Here is an 18,870-nt window from a genome sequence, read left to right as displayed (position 1 = left end):
AGTGACCACTAGTGGGGTCCCTTCCCCTTTAGAGTCAGAAGAGGTAGAAAATCAGAAAGTACTGATTTAAATCATTTGGTGGGCCTGGATACCTATTTCATGGATGAGCTTGAGAGTGAAGGGGGAGCTGTAGGGGCAGAGAGAGAGGCAGAGGAAGGCAGGGGGTGGTGCCAGCAGGGCACATGGGAGACAACCTCCAGGAGCCTAACTGGCGAGAGCTGGTCACCACCATCCCTGCCCCTCCTGTGATACAAGGAAGAGGCACTTAGATAGAGCAGGCTCCCTGTTGTCCTGGTCTATATGGCTTTGAGGCGCTTGGTCTTCAGTAAAGGAGCTCTAGTTTTTGTCCCTGCCAGTAAGTGGTGACGCCCTTCTCATGTGGTCTCATTCCAGGCATGGATCTCTGCCTTTGTGGGGTTGTTCTGAGGATCCAGTGGCCAGATGCACCCCCACTGATGCCCACAATAAATGCACACCATAGACAAATGATATTGCTTTACCAGTCCTCAGCCATGGATCCTATCTCATCCTCCCAGTATTGTCCCAGGATACACCCTTCTGGTTAGCTCAGTTCCCCTTTCCCAAATATGGAATTCTTACCATGACATCTCATCTTCTCTTTGCTCCATGGTTTTCAACAATCTTCTGGGAGTGTTGGAAAAGGCCATAAATGAAGGAGAGAAACTGAAACATCTGATTCTAGAGGAGAAGAAAGCCCTGGCAGCTGAGAGAACAAGATGCTTCTGTACTGCGAACTCTGTCCAGTTCAAGCCAAAATGTTGTAGTCCAGGGTGAGGACCAAAGCAGAGTTAGCAGCCGTAGCCTCTGTGCCTCACGACCCCCACAACCCGTGACAGTGAAAAGCATCAGGCAGTGTCTTCATTTTTTAATATTTATTTACTTATTTATTTATTTGGCTGTGCCAGGTCTTAGTTGCAGCACATGAGATCTTCAGTCTTCGTTGCAGCAAGCGGGATCTAGTTCCCCGACAGGGATGGAACCCAGGGGGCCCCCTGCATTCGGAACTCGGACTTAGCCACTGGGCCACCAGGGAAGTCCCAGGCAGTGTCTGTATTTAATGCAAACCCTGAGCCGCCAGTGGAATGAGCAGGTGTGGGGCCGTATCTTCTCTTGTGAGGGAACAAAGCACACCCAAGGTTATCAGTTAAATGAGGGGAGTTAGCAGGGCCACGAAGGTGGGATCCTGAGCCTTAGAAGTCACCTGAGTTACAGATCAGCTCATGTCACTGACCCCTGCCTCTTCCCCTTATGCCCCTCTTCAGGCACAACTGCCAAGTGGACACGAGTGGAGGTTGGAGGTCACTCTTGTGGATTCCTGTGGCTAAGATGCAAATGACCTCTGCGTGACAGCAAACAGACCAATGAAGACCAGGGTCTTACTCAGGAGTCCACACGCTGCGGGAATGATGATGCTGATCCCAGGGGCCCTGGGGAAGACAGAAGACTGAGCGCGGCTATTGACATGGATGCTCCCACACACGCGCGTGTCTGTCACGGGCTTTCACACCTCGTGGCTCATCTGCTCCCAATCCCTCCTTTCCCCATACTGACTGGCTCTGTCACGTGCCTCTAGTTTGTCCCATCACCTAAAACTACTGATTAGAAATATACTTAGTAGACAGCACAGAGTCCACGTTCAGAAGAGGCATCAGGGAGAAAGGACAGGAGGACAAGGCTCCTTCCTGCTTTCATGCAGTAGAGAGAGCGAGGGCTCCCAGAGCAAGGAAAGCTGGCTTCCATTCTCAGCATCAGGACCTATCCTGGGAGAGTCACCTCACCTCTCTGGCCTCATTTATAAACTGAGATTCCAGTCCTCATCAAAATCCCATCATGAATTTTCATAGACCTCAGCAACGTGATTCTAAAAGTCCTGGGTAAACATCAGTAGGTACCGTAAGAGAAGGACGCGAATGAATGGAGAAACTTGGCTTGTATAGACTCAGCAGATGCGGAAATAGGTTGTGTGTGTTCACTTGCTTCAGTTGTGTCTGCCTCTTTGCGACACTATAGATTGCAGCCCTCCAGGCTCCTCTGTCCATGGGATTCTCCAGGCAAGAATACTGGAGTGGGTTGCCATGCCCTCCTCTAGGGGATCTTCCTGACCCAAGGATCAAACCCGTGTCTCTTATGCCTCCTGCATTGGCAGGTTCTTTACCACTACTGCCACCTGGGAAGTCCGTGGAAATAGGTTATAGCACAACTAATCCATAGAGATGAGACACCAGGTTGAAAAGAGAAACAGCAGGGAAACAAATAGAAGTCCAGATATAGATCCAAGGATAGTTAAGAATTCATATCTAAGGAAATCGGCAGCCCAAAAGGTAGGCAAGAATTGTCTAGTAAATAAACAGTCTTGTGATTCCTGGGTGGCAAAATGTAAGAAAAAGTCATTGCTTCTATCATTCACACCATATAGCAAAATAACACCCCCCTCACCGATGGATTAAGATTAAAATAAAGTGAAAAAAATAGAGAAGGCACCAGGAAATAGGATAAACACAATTAAGGAATAAAACAAAGCAATAATTTAAAAATCAACATGTTTGCCTATGCAAAACTTAAACCTGAATGTACAAGCCTGCAAAGGGAGAAATGATACAACAGCCATAGAAAGCAGTACAGGTCCTTTTGTGCTAAAATCTACCCCCAGCCTGCGGTGCTGTCTTGCATCTGCAGGAACTAGATGTCTGAGGCAGCCAAGTTCAGCCCTGGCTGCCCTGGCTGGGGACTGGGGCGGAGGCTGGAAGGCAGTGCCTCTCTAGACCCTCAGGCTTGCAGCTATGCCCCCTGCAGTGCAAGCCTGTGCCCGGTTCCTGCCCTACTGCCCAGGGAGTTTCCAGCTCTGGGCTCCACAAACTGTGCTCTCTCCAAGGGTCTCCTGCCAGTGCCGTGCCTTATCCCCTCCAAGCCCTGGAACGTTTTCTTGCACAGAGCTCCTAGAACATGTCCACTCTCAAGGGCAAGCGTTGCATTCCTTTCTGAGGCTGTATGTGGGCAGCCAGATACCCCTATCCCACCCCACCCTAAGGCACTCCAGCCACAGTGCTGGGGAATTCCTCGCCCCTCACCGAGTGCTGGGAGTACAAACACTCCAGCTCCCCAGCCCCTCTCCATACAGACAACTCCTGTGATGCCCAGAGGCCCCTCGCTTTTGTTATGGCACCGTTTGCTAGGTTTCCTTCCCTCCCAGTCCCACTCCCCAGGAATGGTTTTTCCCGGGATCCCTTCCTGAAACATTTGCACAAGATTTTCTCCGCAGCCTGCCTCCATGGAACCCTCCGAAGACAGGGTGACAGTGGCTTCCTCTGAGGTGCCACACCCTCCAGCCCCAGATAGGCGCCTCTGCTCCTCCATCTCCTGGACAAACTGCTCCCTCCACTAAATTCCCTCTTTTTCAAACAGCTCAGTGGCTTCTGCCTTCCCAGCTGGACTCTGACACATAGAATGGTTCATGTTAATTAAAACACATAAAGTCAATAGGTGAAGGAGGTATAGCCTTTAGTAGGAATATGGGTGAATGTTTGCATTCTCAGTTTATACTCTGGAAAATTAGTGGGAAAAAAAGAATAGCATTTATTGTAAAGATGTGTTTTATTTTAAATGTTTTCATGATCTCTTACTATGTACCAGCCACTTAGGCACAACAGAAGGGGAAGAGGGCACTCTGCCTCTACCCTGTGGAGCTCAAAGTCCACAGTAATAGATGAAAGCAAGTTCCAGCTCATGTCTGATACCATGCAGGGTCCTGTGGGGCTCCTGGGCACAAGGCTTTTGTGTCCCCCATTTCTTTAATTGTAGGAAACAACCTTCATTCAGCCTCCATGGCTTTCCCTGAGCCCCAGGGGGCAGATTCAAGCTGTTGTTAATTAGGGAAGGGAGGGGAAGCTAAAGGCAAAGGAAGAAAGGAAAGATATACCCATCTGAATGCACAGTTCCAAAGAAGAGATAAGAAAGCCTTCCTCAGTGATCAATGCAAAGAAATAGAGGAAAACAATAGAATGGGGAAGACTAGAGATCTCTCCAAGAAAATTAGAGATACCAAGGGAACATTTCATGCAAAGATGGGCTCAATAAAGGACAGAAATGGAATGGACCTAATAGAAGCAGAAGATATTAAGAAGAGGTGGCAAGAATACACAGAAGAAGTATGCAAAAAAGACTTTCCTAACCCAGATAACCACGATGGTGTGATGACTCACCTAGAGCCAGACATCTTGGAGTGTGGAATTCAAGTGGGCATGAGGAAGCATCACTATGAACAAAGCTAGTGTAACTGATGGAATTCCAGCTGAGCGATTGCAAATCCTAAAAGATCATCATCTGTGAAAGTGCTGTACTCAATATGCCAACAAATTCGGAAAACTCAGCAGTGACCACAGGACTGAAAAAGGTCAGTTTTCATTCCAATCCCAAAGAAAGGCAATGCCAAAGAATGTTCAAACTACCACACAATTGCACTCATCTCTCACACTAGCAAAATAATGCTCAAAGTTTTCCAAGTGAGGCTTCAATAGTACATGAACCGAGAACTTCCAGATGTTCAAGCTGGATTTAGAAAAGGCAAAGGAATAGAGATCAAATTGCCAACATATGTTGGATCATAGAAAAAGCAAGAGAGTTCCAGGAAAACATCTACTTCTGCTTTATTGACTATGCTAAAGCCTTTGACGGTGTGGATCACAACAAACTGTGGAAAATTCTTCAAGAGATGAGAATACACTTTACCTGCCTCCTGAGAAATCTGTATGTAGGTCGAGAAGGAACAGTTAGAACCGGACATGAAACAACAGACTGGTTCCAAATTGAGAAAGGACTACGTCAAGGCTGTCTATTGTCACTCTGCTTATTTAACTTCTATGCAGAGAACATCAAGCGAAATGCCAGGCTGGATAAAGCACAAGCTGGAATCAAGATTACCTGGAGAAATATCAATAAGCTCAGATATGGAGATGACATCACCCTTGTGATAGAAAGCGAAGAGGAACTGAAGAGCCTCTTAATGAAAGTGAAAGAGGAGAGTGAAAAAGTTGGCCTAAAACTCAACATTCAAAAAATGGAGATCATGGCATCCATTCCCATCACTTCATGGCAAATAGATGGGGAAACAATGGAAACAGTGACAGACTTAATTTTCTTGGGCTCCAAAATCACTGCAGATGGTGACTGCAGCCATGAAATTAAAAGACACTTGCTCCTTGGAAGAAAAACTGTGACCAACCTAGACAGGATATTAAAAAGCAGAGACATTACATTGCTAACAAAGGTCTGTCTAGTCAAAGCTATGATTTTTCCAGCAGTGCTGGATGTGAGAGTTGGGCCATAAAGAAAGCTGAGCACCAAAGAATTGATGCTTTTGAACTGTGATGTTGGGGAAGACTCTTGAGAGTCCCTTGGACTGCAAGGAGATCAAACTAGTTAACCCTAAAGGAAATCAGTCCTGAATATTCATTGGAAAGACTGATGTTGAAGCTGAAACTCCAGTACTTTGGCCACCTGATGGAACGAACTGGAAAAGACCCTGATGCTGGGAAAGATGGAAGGTGAGAGGAGAAGGGAACATCAGAGGATGAGATGATTGAATGGCATCACCAACTTGATGAACATGAATTTGAGCAAGCTCTAGGAATGGGTGATGGACAGGAAAGCCTGGCATGTTGCAGTCATAGAGTTGCAAGGACTCAGACATGACTGAGCAACTGAACTGAACTGGGGATGCAAGACCAGGGAGAAAACGTCAAGAGCAAGCCTCTGAGCAAGGTCCTGTTTCCCATCAATCATTGTTGTCGTTCAGTCACTCAGTTGTGTCCGACTGTTGGCAACCCCATGGACTGCAGCATGCCAGGCTTCCCTGTCTTTCACTATCTCCCAGAGTTTCCTCAGACTCATGTCCATTGAGTCAATGATGCCACCCAAACATCTCATTCTCTGTCATCCCCTTCCTCCTGTCCTCAATCCTTCCCAGAATCATGGTCTTTTCCAGTGAGTCAGCTCTTTGTATCAGGTGGCCAAAGTATTGGAGCTTCAGCTTCAGCACCAGTCCTTCCAATGAATACTCAGGGTTGATTTCTTATAGGATGGACTGGTTTGATCTCCTTGCAGTCCAAGGGACTCTCAAGAGTCTTCTCCAACACCACAGTTCAAAAGCATCAATTCTTTGGTGCTCAGCTTTCTTTATGGTTCAACTCTCACTTCTATACATGACTGCTGGAAAAACCAACCATAGCTTTGACTATACAGACCTTTGTCAGCAAAGTGATGTCTCTGCTTTTTAATGTGCTGTCTAGGTTAGTCATAGCTTTTCTTCCAAGGAGCAAGTGTCTTTTAATTTTGTGAATGCAGTCACTATCTGCAGTGATTTTTGGATCCCAAGAAAACACATTCTGCCACTGTTTTCACTTTTTCCCCATCTATTTGTCATTTCAAGTGATGGGACTGGAAGCCATGATCTTAGTTTTTTGAGTGTTGAGTTTTAAGCCAGCTTTTTCACTCTCCTCTTTACCCCTATCAAGAGGCTCTTTACTTTCTCTTTCTGCCATTAGAGTGATATCATCTGCATATCTGAGGTTGTTGATATTCTCCTAGCAGTCTTGATTTCAGCTTGTGATTCCTCATCAGTGGATACAGACAATATCTTTGAGCTGTTTTGCAGATACTGAAACCCCCTCCAGGTGATAGAAGTTAACAAAGATTAATGATGGTCTGCCACCCACAAGCATGTAGACCCTAGACCAGTTGGACCTGAAGGATAAGGATGCTGACTCCTACTTATGCCATCACCAGCCCATCAGAAGAATGTTCATGAGCTGATCGCACTCTCTCTGAACAATTACTACAAAACTTGTCACTATCTTCCCCAAGTTGCAACACATAGTTTTGAGAACATTAGCCCACAGTGGCCCCCTTTGCCTAGAAAAGCAACAAAGCTACTCCTTTTACTTCACCCAAAACTGTCCTTGAGATTTGATTTGGCACCTGCATACACAGAATATGAGCTTTCAGCATCGCATCTATTTTGACAGATATATTTTTACCAGAGCTCTGTAGTGACACTGCTTCTCTTCCTCATTGTGGATCTCACTTCAAATTGTTTCCAACCTTTGGAAAACAAATTGACAGTACGCATAGAGGAAAACGGCTTTCCCGGTAGCTCTGGGATAAAGAATCCACCTGCCAATGCAGGAGATGAAGGTTCAATCTCTAGGTCAGGAAGACTCCCTGGAGGAGGAAATGGTGACCCACCATAGTATTCTTGCCTGGAGAATTCCATGGACAAAAGAGCCTGGCAGGCTACAGTCCATGTGGTCACAAAGAGTTGGACACAATTGAGCATGCAAGGACACATACAGAAGAGTATAAATGTTGGGCTTCTTTTAAGGGAATTTCTTTTGAGTGAACAATTTCAAAGAAGAAACGGACGTCTACAAATATATGTTCATCTCAAAGTTATCAGTACTACAAAAAACGAAAATAATCTCAGTGTCTGAAAACAGGCAAAGGATTATGTGAGCAATGGCTTTCTATTGATAGAAAAGTACGCTGAAATTCTGACTACAAAGACTAGGGAGCAACACTGAAGAATAGGTTTAGCCAAGAAAAAATAATGAAAATGTGTATAATTAGAATTAATGCCACATTAAAATATATCCAAGCATGAATAAAAGCTAGACGAGAAGATGGACAAGAAAAGACACATTAGATTGGTAGGAATATGGAAGAATCTTTCTTTCACTGCCAAGTCAACATTTAGTGATAAACACACTCTAAGATAAATCAACATTTAATAATAAACTGTATAAAAGGGTGAGCATGCAAAGGTCATGGTTCTTAGCTTTGCCTGCACATTTTAAGAGTCCTGAAGATCTTATAAAAACTACTGAGACCAGCCCCACCTCCAGAAATTCTAATCCTTTTGGTCTGCAGAGGTCACATGCATCAGCATTGAAAACAACCCAGGGATTTCCCCAGTTGTCCAGTGATCAAGACTCTGCCTTGCAGTGGAGGGGATGCTGGTTACATCCCTGTTTGGGAAACTGAGATCCCACATGCTGCAGGGTGCATTCAAAAAAAATTTTTTTAATAAATAAATAAAACAAGCCAAATAAAAGCTAATGCTCCAGGATATCCTAATGCGCCTCACTTGCTCAGAGCGGTTGGGCTAGATTATGAATTCCAGCTCTGATTTTTTTTCTACCCTCCCCTACCCCCTCCAACCCCAACCATAGAAACAAGGAAACTGAAGCCAGAGAAGAATCCTGAGTGGCCTGAAGTTGCACTTTCAGTCGATCTGGCTGACATTAGAATCCAGGGTCTCTTTTCCCACTACACCATTACGGGTTTGCTGAGCCCTTGGAATTCAGCACAGATGCCATTTCCCTCTCCTTACCCCTCTGACATGCAAGAAGCAAACACAGAGGGAAACGGTGGGGAGAATGGCAGCCTCGTATTGCCTCCAAGAGCCTCCTCCTCTCTCCAGCACCAGCACACTCCTTCTTCCCCTGGGAAGGTCCACCGGACCGAGAGGACTCAAACCCACCCTGCCCTCTACCCTCCCCCATCCCTCACTCCCCACACCCTCTCAGCACATGGACTGGGAATCAAAGGACTTGGTGTCCGATCCAAGGGCCCAGAGACCTGGAAACCATACCTGGTGATGTGTGTCACATTTGTGGGGGTGACTGTGAGGCCAGGAGAGGAGAGCCTATCGGCTGATGTGGGGACGAGTTGGGTCACGGGCCTGGGCCTGGGCCTGGGACGGAGCTTGGTGGTGACGGGAGGTAGGGTGGGATTCTGAACAGAGATCTGGCAAGGATACTCATCTGAGTCAGGGGTTCCCAAAGAATCTGCAAGAAAGCACATTGGATGGTTGGACAGATAATGGGTAGCTGGAAGGATGAGTGATAGAGTAAATGGAACTGAGGAGGGAAATGAACATGGCCACTCATGAACCAAGGTTTCCTTTTGCTTTTAATTTTAATAAAGAAATAGTGTGACATTTTTTGGGTCAGAGATGGGGAAAAGGAAAGAAGGAAGGAAAGAAGGAGGGAGGGAGATAAGGAAGAAGGAAGGTATTTCCAGGCTATTCATGTTATTGGAAATACACTTGCCTGCCATTCTTCACCAATCCATGTCTTCACCACCAGCCCTTCTTCAAGAATATTTCCCTGATTATCTTATACCATTCTCTCTGCCTTGCACTCACCTGTACCTGTGGCATATTGCTTTGCAAGTTATCTTTCATTAACATAGTGCAGATATGTCTTGTCTTCCTTAGATATGGGCTCCACAGGGGCTAGGAACTTGAATCTGCCCCCGTTCTAATCTGCTTTCCTTAATTCATCCAGTCAACATCTGTGGAAGCCCTACTATATGCCAGGCACTTCATCAGTTGCTAGAGATATAGAGTTGAATAAGGCACAGATTACCTCCTCAAGGTTCTCAAAGATGAATAGGGGAGACAGTTAAGGAAACTGGCCACTACTTCATCCAGCAAGATAGAGCTGTCTATAAAGAGAGCACCAAGCGAGCCCTGGTGCTTTGCTACTCAAAACAGAAGCCATGGACCAGCAGCATCAGCATTGTCTGTGAGGAAGCTGGAAATACAGAATCTAGGTCCCATCCTAGATGTATTACATTTAAAATAAGACCCCAGGTGGTCTGTGCCCTCTTAAGGTCGGAGGAGCACTGCTTTGGAAGCACCCAGGAGGGGCCTCAGATGCATCCTTAGGAAGGGAGGGTGACTCACAGAGGCTTCCCAAGGAAATGACTTCTGCATGAAGACCTGAAGCTTGAGACTAAAGTGTCCCAAGTCCATCACTCACCTTTCACCTTATCCCACTTCCTACAATAGCACAGCATGTTAGGTTCTACTCCCAAAGAGGAATCCCATACAAAGAATGAGATGCAATCCCTTCTTACCATTAGACCAAATGTCTCTCAAAGACCTCAAATGAGAAACAAGGAGCTTCTAGAAACAAGGAGCAAGATCATAATCTTCTAGAAATCCTGAGCCACAGCCCTACTGGTGCTACCACCCCTGTCCCACTCGACCTGATCTGGCTCTCCCACCCTCTACCACCCACCCCCAGGTCACTCACTCTTGGTCACCACCAGGCGGACTGGGTAGAACAGGATGATGGGGTCGCTGGGTCCCAAGATCACACATCGGTACAATCCTGAGTCCTCCACTTGAAGGTTGGTCATTCGGACTTGCAGCATCCCTTCACTGGGGATGTCTTCTAGGAAGTACTTCCCCTTCTGGACTTGACTGGACCCCTCTGTGATTGCCAGTGTCTGGACCTCCCCGTTATCTTTCAGCCTCTGCCAAGCCTTCTGGCTGTTGGAATACATGTTGGTATTGGTAGGACAGCTCACGGTCAAGGTCTGCCCCTCTGCTAGAGTACACTTCTCCTCGAATAGTTTAGTGGCAGCTTGGATTTCTGTAAGCAGAGAATTTGAGTTAGGCTCTGTGAGGAATAGCTTCCTTCTCTTTGGGAAAAAAAGAAAAGAGAGAGGAGCCACCTTTCTTTCTTGTTAAATCACCTGATTTTTAGACAAGATTCTCAAGGTCTCCAGAGAAGATGCAGCTTTCCCTGCAAGTTAGCATTAGATCCTATCATTGCAAGTAGTTTTAGGGGGTGGGGGTTCATTTGGTTTGTTTGTTTGTTTGATTTTGACCACAAAAGTTAGACTGTGTATGGTTTGTGCAAATCAACTTTCATAAATGACTGTTTTTGAGAGGAAGAAATTGTCTGAATAGAGACAGAGCATGGGACACGTGCTAAGGCCATGAGTGACAGGGGCATGATGGGAGGGAATGATTATAGGGAAGGATGTACAGGGTGCAGAACGAGACTGCTGAATCCTAACCTCTAGACCACCAGGCACAGGGTGCAAAGCGGATGTGAAGAGATGTTACTATCAGAAAGTGACTCTTCTGAACAGCTGGAGGAACTTCATCTAAGTCAGAGGAGAGAGACCAGTTCAAGAGACTATTGGAAAAATGGCGAGGAAGCCATCTCGAGGACATGGTGGACACTGATGTCTGATGGTGTGGTCTTCATCTCTCCCTTCCTTGGGTAGCAGATCACCTCTTTCTCAAGGTGCTCATCTTTCTCATCCTATGTACCTTTACTGATGGGGCTGCCCATATTCTTCAGGATGGACACAGAGACACAGGCTTAGCCAAAGAATCTCACCACTCTGGCCATGCTGATTGGCCTAGATATGGGCACATGACTAAGGCTGGGCCAATCAGAATCCTCTGTTGAGACTGCTGCTCTTTCTTACTGTGTTGATTGGTCTATAGGATGTTGCTTGCATCCAAAAGAGTTCTAAATATTACAGAATGTCAAGGAGTCACAGCAGTGGTCTTCCACTGGGGACAATTTTCCCTCTGGGGACATTGGGCAATGACTGCAAATATTTTTGGTTGTTATAATTGGCAGTTATGCTGTTCTTAGTCACTCAGTCATGTCCAACTCTTTGAGACCCCATGGACTATAGCCCACCAGGCTCCTCTGTCCATGGGATTCTCCAGGCAAGAATACTAGAGTGGGTTGCCATTCCCTTCTCCAGGGGATCTTCCCAACCCAGAGATCGAACCCAAGTCTCCTGCATTGCAGGTGGATTCTTTACTGTTGAGCCACCAGGGAAGCCCAAGAATACAGGAGTAGGTAGCCTATCCCTTTTCCAGGGGATCTTCCCAACCCAGGAATAGAACTGTGGTCTCCTGCATTGCAGGCAGATTCTTTACCAGCTGAGCTACCAGGGAAGCCCCATCATTGGGAGCAAGGAGGTGCTAATGGCATCTAATGGGTAGAGGCCAGAGATGTTGTTAAATGTTAAACATCCTTCAGCGCACAGGCCAGCCCCCATGAGAAAAAATTAACCCACCCATAATGTCAATAGTGCCAAGGCTGAGAACCCCTGGATTACAGGGACAAAAGTTTCAATCACACTCTTGAATGTTGAACTTAGAATTGGCATGAATTTCTGGTCTGGTCCAAGGGATCCTTGCTGATGGGAGGGCCAAGTAGAGTTAAAGTAGTAAGATCTAGGTCTGTGTTTTCCACTGGACACAGCAGGACTCCCTTCACTGAGGGTCTATAGTTTATCCATCCAGGCCTGAGATACCTTCCTTCATGGAAAACCAAATAAATAATGGGCTGGATAGCGGGGGGTCAATCCACCTACCATTACTAAGGTCAGGCTACCACTACCTACAATTATTGCTGCTTCTATTAATCTAAATGCTAGTGTCCCCCTAAAATTCATATTTTGAAATCTTAAACTTCAAGGTGGAGATAGTTAGGTCATAAGGGCTCTGCCCTCAGGAATAGGATTAGTGCCTTTAGGAATGAGGCTCCGGGGAGCTCCCTTGCCCCTTCCCCCACATTAGGATACAGTGGGAAACTGGTAGTCAGTCTGCAGCTCAGAAGAGGACCTTCCCCAGAACCCAATCATGCTGGTACTGTGACCTTGAATTTCCAGCCTCCAGAACTGGGAGAAGTAAATTTCTGTTGTTTATAAGCCACCCAGACTGTGGTATTTTGTTATAACTGCCCAGATGGGTCAAGACAGTAGGAGTCACAGGAGACAGATTGCTCACAAACCTGCCAGGCTCTTGTGAATGGAGAGTGAGAAACTAACGCAGAAGTGAAGTCTGTACATCACTTTTTGCACCATTTCAAGAAAGGACTTCTTTATATTATTAATGTAAAAAAGAATAACAAATACCTTCTACTGCTAAGTGTTTAAGACACTCTCTCATTTAATCTTTATAACATATCCTTTGATACTGCTATTTTTCCTAGTTTCAAGACAAGGAAATTGGGAGACAGAAAGTTTATTTAATAACCCAGAAGTTATTATGTGATTTGGGCTTCCCAGGTGGCCTAGTGGTAAAGAATCTGCTTGTCGGTGCAAGAGACAGGGGTTTGATCCCTGGATTGGGAAGATCCCCTGGAGTGGGAATGGCAACCCACTCCAGTATTCTTACCTGGAAAATCCCATGGACAGAGGAGCCTGGCGGGCTACAGTGCATGCGGTGGCAAAGAGTTGGATGCACCTGAGGGCACACACACATTGTGTGATTCGCCCAAGGTCCCACAGGAGAAACGTGGGAAGTCAGGATTCAGACCCTCATAGTCAGCCTCTAGAAAGTGTCTGACTCTTGGCGACCCTAGTCTCTAAACTAGGAATAATAGTAGTATCAGCTTATAAGTTATAAAGATTAAATGAGAGAGTGTCTTAAACACTTAGCAGTAACTGTGACCCCATGGACAGTAGCCTGTCAGGTTCCTCCATCTATGGGATTTTTTCCAGGCAAGAATACTGGTGTGGGTTGCTGGTTCCTTCTCCAGGGGATATTCCTGACCCATGGATTAGAACCTGGGTCCCCGGCACTGCAGGCAGACTCTTCACCGTCTGAGCCACCAGGGAAGACTCTAGAATCAGCTCTAAACCTCTGAGCTAGATTGCCCAAAGCAGCTGTCTAGTTGGGATTAAAGCCAGTGACAACCCAAATGAGAATAACTGACGAATAATTCTATTTCCCAGGATACAGGGTCTAGAAGGAGCTTTTATGTTACACCCTAAGCTACCCTGATGGGACTCAGTGGAGAAAAAAAAAAAACACTGGTTTCCTCTCAGTCTTCAACCTTCCATTTTCTCCCAGTTCTCCTGGAAAAACATGAATAAGACACAAGGAGGGACTTCCCTGGCTGTCCAGTGGGGTTGGGAATCGGTCTGCCAATGCAGGGACACAGGTTCCATCCCTGCTTCAGGGAGATACCACATGCCAAGGGGCAAGTACGCCTATGCACCGCGACTACTGAACCTGTGCTCCAGAACCCGTGAGCTGCGACAAGAGAAGCCGCCGCCACGAGAAACCCATGCACTGCAACCAGAGAGCAGCCCCACTCACCCCAACTAGAGAAAGCCCATGTGCCACGACGAAGACCCCGTGCGGGCGGATAAATGAGTAAAACTAAAAATAAATCAATAAATAAACACAACCTCCACTGCAAAATGAAAACAGATCTTTAAAAAAAGAAAAGAAAGAAAAGACACAAGGAAGTGCACTGGTCCATGGGAACCACACCTCCATGTACCCCATCCGGATCGTCACCCCAGCTCCAAGAAGTCCCGGAGCAACCCTGGTGTGCAGGCTCTACCAGGTGATTACCCAGGACTTTGCTCAAGGCAGTGGGTCCCCGGAAAACATCCTCTCCCTAGAATCTTTTCTGTCTTTCCAAAGCAAACGTTTCTTTTAATTCCTTGTTGATATGCTCCCCTTCTCTGCTTATTTTCCCAATGTATTCATGAGGACTGGGAGCAGGAACAACGAAAGCTCCAAGTGCTTCCACTTTTAGTGAAGGTGTGAGCTACGCAGGAAGAGGAGAGAAGGGCCCCAGCAACACTGTGCAGCCCGAGCAGCAGAGCCTCAGGGCCCTGGGATCACGGCCTCTGTGAAAACGGGCACTTTTCTCCTGTGCACTTCTGTGTCCTCAGCAATAGCAGGTCTCCTGGCCCATGCTTGGCCACTGGGAGGTATTTATTGAATGGACTATGTCTTTGGGGTTTAGGCTTCCCTGGTGGCTCAGTTGGTAAAAAGCCTGCCTTCAATGCGAGAGACCCAGGTTCGATCCCTGGGTGGGGAAGATCCCCTGGAGAAGGAAATGGCAACCCATTCCAGTATTCTTGCCTGGAGAATCCCACGGATAGACATGGGGTCACAAAGAGTTGGACACAACTGAGTGACTAACACTTCTTTCAACATCCAAAGCACCATGATGGAATATAAAGGGAAAAAAATGTCAAACTCAAAAACAAATTTCCCTTAGGTCGTGTCAAGGTGAGATTTTTCTCTACCATTAGTTTCCCACTCGGGGTTTTGCATGTCCCTGACAACATCAAAAGGCCCAGGCATCTTGCTTCCCTAACCCGCCCCCTTTAGTTCTGTTCTCAGGCCCTGTGTGTTCTCCTGATTCTTTTAAGTCTGGGTGGAGAAACCCAGCGTGGCATATCTACTGGCTGGCTCTGTCTTGAGTGGCCACACCCCCTGGATCTTCAGAGGAAGCGGGAGACTTTTCTTGTGGAGGGCTTGGCCCCAACCCCAGGTCCTGGGGGGGGGGGGGGGCTCACCCACTCACACCTCCTCCGCATCTTACCTGGAACGAAGAGCATCCAGAGCAGCCCCCAGAGCCTGGCCTTCCTCATCCTTCATGTGCGCTGACTCCAGCTGTTCTGTGGCTCCTGGCACAGCTACAGAGAGACACTCTACCCCAGAGGCTCCCGAAAGTTGCACAACAGGATGTTATGCCATTGTGGGAGGTGCTGAGTCTGATGCTGTGTTTCATCACTGGGTATCTTGGCTCCAGACGTCAAGAACAACATAGGGATCCAAGACTGGGCTCATTCATAGACCAGAAAAGATGCAGGATGATATAATACAGGACAGTGAATAAAGAAGAAAGAAATCCAAAAGGTTCCTTACTAGAAGCAATGAAAGGCAGATTTGACAGTGTGAAAAGTCAATAACAGAAAAGATTCACTTCAGAAATAATCCCAAATGTAAAATGACTAGGACATGTTAAACAGCTAAGAAATATACTAGAGGACAAAGCATAGAAATCCAACCTACAGATCATCTACAAATAAGGAATGTCCTTGAAGATTAACATGGGACAGTGGATTATAAACAAGATTTAAAGTGTATATTAAATAAAAACACTTTCCAAGATACAAGTACCCCAATGTTCAGAGCAGCACTAATTACAATGTCCAAAATATGGAAATTACCTAAATGTTCACGAACAGATGAGTGGATAAAGAAGATGTAGTATATAGGCAAATATATAGGAATATTATTCAGCCATAATAAAGGATGAAATAATGCTGTTTGCAGCAACTGGACTGGACCTAGAGATTATCATACTAACTGCAGTCGTCAGACAAAAACAAATACCATATGATCGCACCCATATGTGGAATCTAAAATATGACACAAATGAACTTATTTACAAAACCAAAAATAGACTTGCAGACATAGAAAACAAACTTACGGTTACCAAAGGGGAAAAGAGGGGAGGGAGGGGTAAGCTAGGAGTTTGGGATTAGCAGATACAAACTACTATATATAAAATAGATTTTTTTTTAAAGAAGGTCTTACTGTATAGTATAGGGAACTACATTCAATATTTTGTAATAAACTGTAACGGAAAAGAATCTGAAAATATATATATACATATCTGAAAAATTATATATACACTGGATCATGGATCACTTCACTGTATACAAGAAACTAACACAACATTGTAAGTCAACTACACTTCCATAAAAATTAGAAACAAAAAGACCTACTCTCTAGATCTGAAAAGATATCTGAAATTGGAAGTTGAGAGAATTTTTTACATTGGCAAGGAAACATTCATGAAGAAAAATCAAGACTGGACAGTTTCCAGGTGAGAAATTTTAAATTTAAATAAAAGCTCCTGCTGCTAAACAAACAGGAAAAGAACACTTGATTCCTTCAAAAGGATTGAACTGAGTGGGACTGGAATTTCTTCTACCGAGTAACAAATACTGAGACACAGTGGGATGATGTGTACAGAAAATCTGCCTCTAGAATTGTATACAAAAGCTGATTGCTATTCAAGTATGAAAGCAGCAAAAAAGTACTATCATGTTGGCAGATTATAAAAGCAAAAAAAAAACTTCTAAGGTTAACTTTAACATTTTAATTAAAACTGTTGAATGCAGCAACTTCTAAGACATCAACAATAATGAAGAAATTTAAATCCTACTATTACACCCTGCAGAGATCATGGTAGTTAACATTTTACTAAATTTTTTTTCTATTCTTTGTTCTATAAATGATATTAGAAACCAGGTTTGCAACTGCACTCGGATTGAAATCTGCCAGAAACGCTATTTGTTTTATTTGTCTGGCCCACAGGGAGGGAAAGAAGACAGAGATTTTGAAATTTTCTGACTCAGTGGGGCGTTGATTTTTACAAGGATGAGTCACATTTGCACAGTTAATTTAACAGATCCCTCTTCTTACAAGATGTGTCTTCCGGACCTAAATGAATACTACAGCACATGCCAATTTTTTGTGTCTGCCTACTTTCAGGGTTCAGGGTCAAATTCCTGGAAGATTAAGAGAAACCTTTTTTTTCCATTAGTTTTTGCTTCATGTCCTTTGAGGTTTTGTTATTAGCTGTATATTCTTACAAGATCACAAGTCTTCCAGGTTGATTGGTGCTTTTATCATATAAAATGGCTCTCTTTGTCTCTAGCTCTTTTCTTTGCTCTGAAGTCTAATCAGATATTGATATAGCCAGGCTCCTCTGTCCATGGAATTCTCTGGGCAAGAATACTGGAGTAGGTAGCCGTTCCCTTCTCCAGGGGATCTTCCCAACCCAGGAATCAAACCCACATCTCCTCCAGTGCAGGCAGGTTCTTTACTGCCTGAACCACCAGGGAAGTCCTGTTAATGTAGCCACTTCTGCTTTTTAAAAAAGTCATGTTTCTGTATCTTGTTCCATCCTTTTCCCTTCAACTTACCTAGTCGTTGTCTTTGCAGTGAGATTCTTACAAGCAGTATCTACCTGCATTGTGGTGTTTTATCCACTTTGTGTCTTTTGTAAGGGTGTGACAATGATTTACATCTAAGGTAAATATTGATGGGTTAGCACTTTACTTGGAGAAGGCAATGGCACCCCACTCCAGTACTCTTGCCTGGAAAATCCCATGGACGAAGGAGCCTGGTAGGCTGCAGTCCATGGGGTCGCGAAGAATCGGGCACGACTGAGCGAATTTACTTTCATTTTTCACTTTAATGCATTGGAGAAGGAAATGGCAACCCACTCCAGTGTTCTTGCCTGGAGAGTCCCAGGGACGGGGGAGCCTGGTGGGCTGCCATCTATCGGGTCGCACAGAGTCGGACGCGACTGAAGCGGCTTAGCAGCAGCAGCACTTTACTATCTGCTGGTTTTGTTTCTGTCCTCTGGTTCTCATTTCCCTGTTTCTCTTTTGGGAACTTTTCATTAAATAGCCCGAGAAGGATTTCTAACTAAACTTGAGTATCACAGGAAAGTGATGGCTCCTTCACGATGTCGTAACTAGAGGCAGCACCTGAGCGCATTTAAATGAGAGAAGTCTTTCTCGACCTGTTTGATCGCTTTGTGTACTTGAAGTAAACAGAACGTAAAGTATCCTCTCATTTTTTAACCCACTGTTTTTCTGAAGAGTTCAGTGACCCATCCATTATTTTTTCTGTCTTTCTTTTTTTAGGAGGCCATGGGTGAAGCTTCATCATATGACTTGCAAGATCTTAGTTCCCTGACCAGGGATGAAACCAGGGCCCCCTGCAGTGTGGAGTCCTAACTTTCCTGCAGCCAGGATTTTAAATTCTCAAACTACTTCTCGCAACAAGCTACTGTCTTACGGCTTCTCATTAAATAGTCTTGGGACTTGTGACCTAGGATCTCTTTTCATTTTATGAAGGTTCAGTTCAAAGTTCCTCCTTCAGAGGCCCCAGCACCAGGAGGGTTTATTTTTAAGGTACCATGTGTCTTTTTGGTTTTATTCTTCAAACATTATTTTTAGTACTATTATGAAAGCCTGTGTAAATATTATTCTGGTTGGGTTCTTTTTCTACTTTAGTAAGTCACTGGCCCATGTGAATAGGTTCCAGTCTTCACAATGGGATAAGGTAACAGTTTCTTTCTTAACATGGATTGGTTAATCACATAACTGTTCTAACCTAGCTAGAACATATGTGTGACATCTTTTAACAATGAGAATGTGTATGAGCCAAAAAGATTTTGGCTCAACGGAGGGCCT

At 45.1% G+C, this 18,870-nt stretch overlaps 1 protein-coding gene across 1 annotated transcript; it reads right to left on the bottom strand.

Annotated features, from left to right (window-relative positions):
• Positions 895–15,325, bottom strand: TREM1 (triggering receptor expressed on myeloid cells 1). The gene is made up of 4 exons (XM_005696302.2): positions 15,192–15,325; positions 10,116–10,457; positions 8,666–8,861; positions 895–1,448 (listed from the first exon to the last, which is right to left on the bottom strand). The coding sequence occupies exons 1-4, from the start codon at positions 15,238–15,240 to the stop codon at positions 1,343–1,345; spliced, it is 693 nt and encodes a 230-aa protein (XP_005696359.1). The 5' UTR covers positions 15,241–15,325; the 3' UTR covers positions 895–1,342.

This window comes from Capra hircus, chromosome 23 (genome assembly GCF_001704415.2).
Source record: "Capra hircus breed San Clemente chromosome 23, ASM170441v1, whole genome shotgun sequence".
NCBI classification, from domain to species: domain Eukaryota; kingdom Metazoa; phylum Chordata; class Mammalia; order Artiodactyla; family Bovidae; genus Capra; species Capra hircus.
This window is presented reverse-complemented; position numbering and strand designations above follow the sequence as displayed.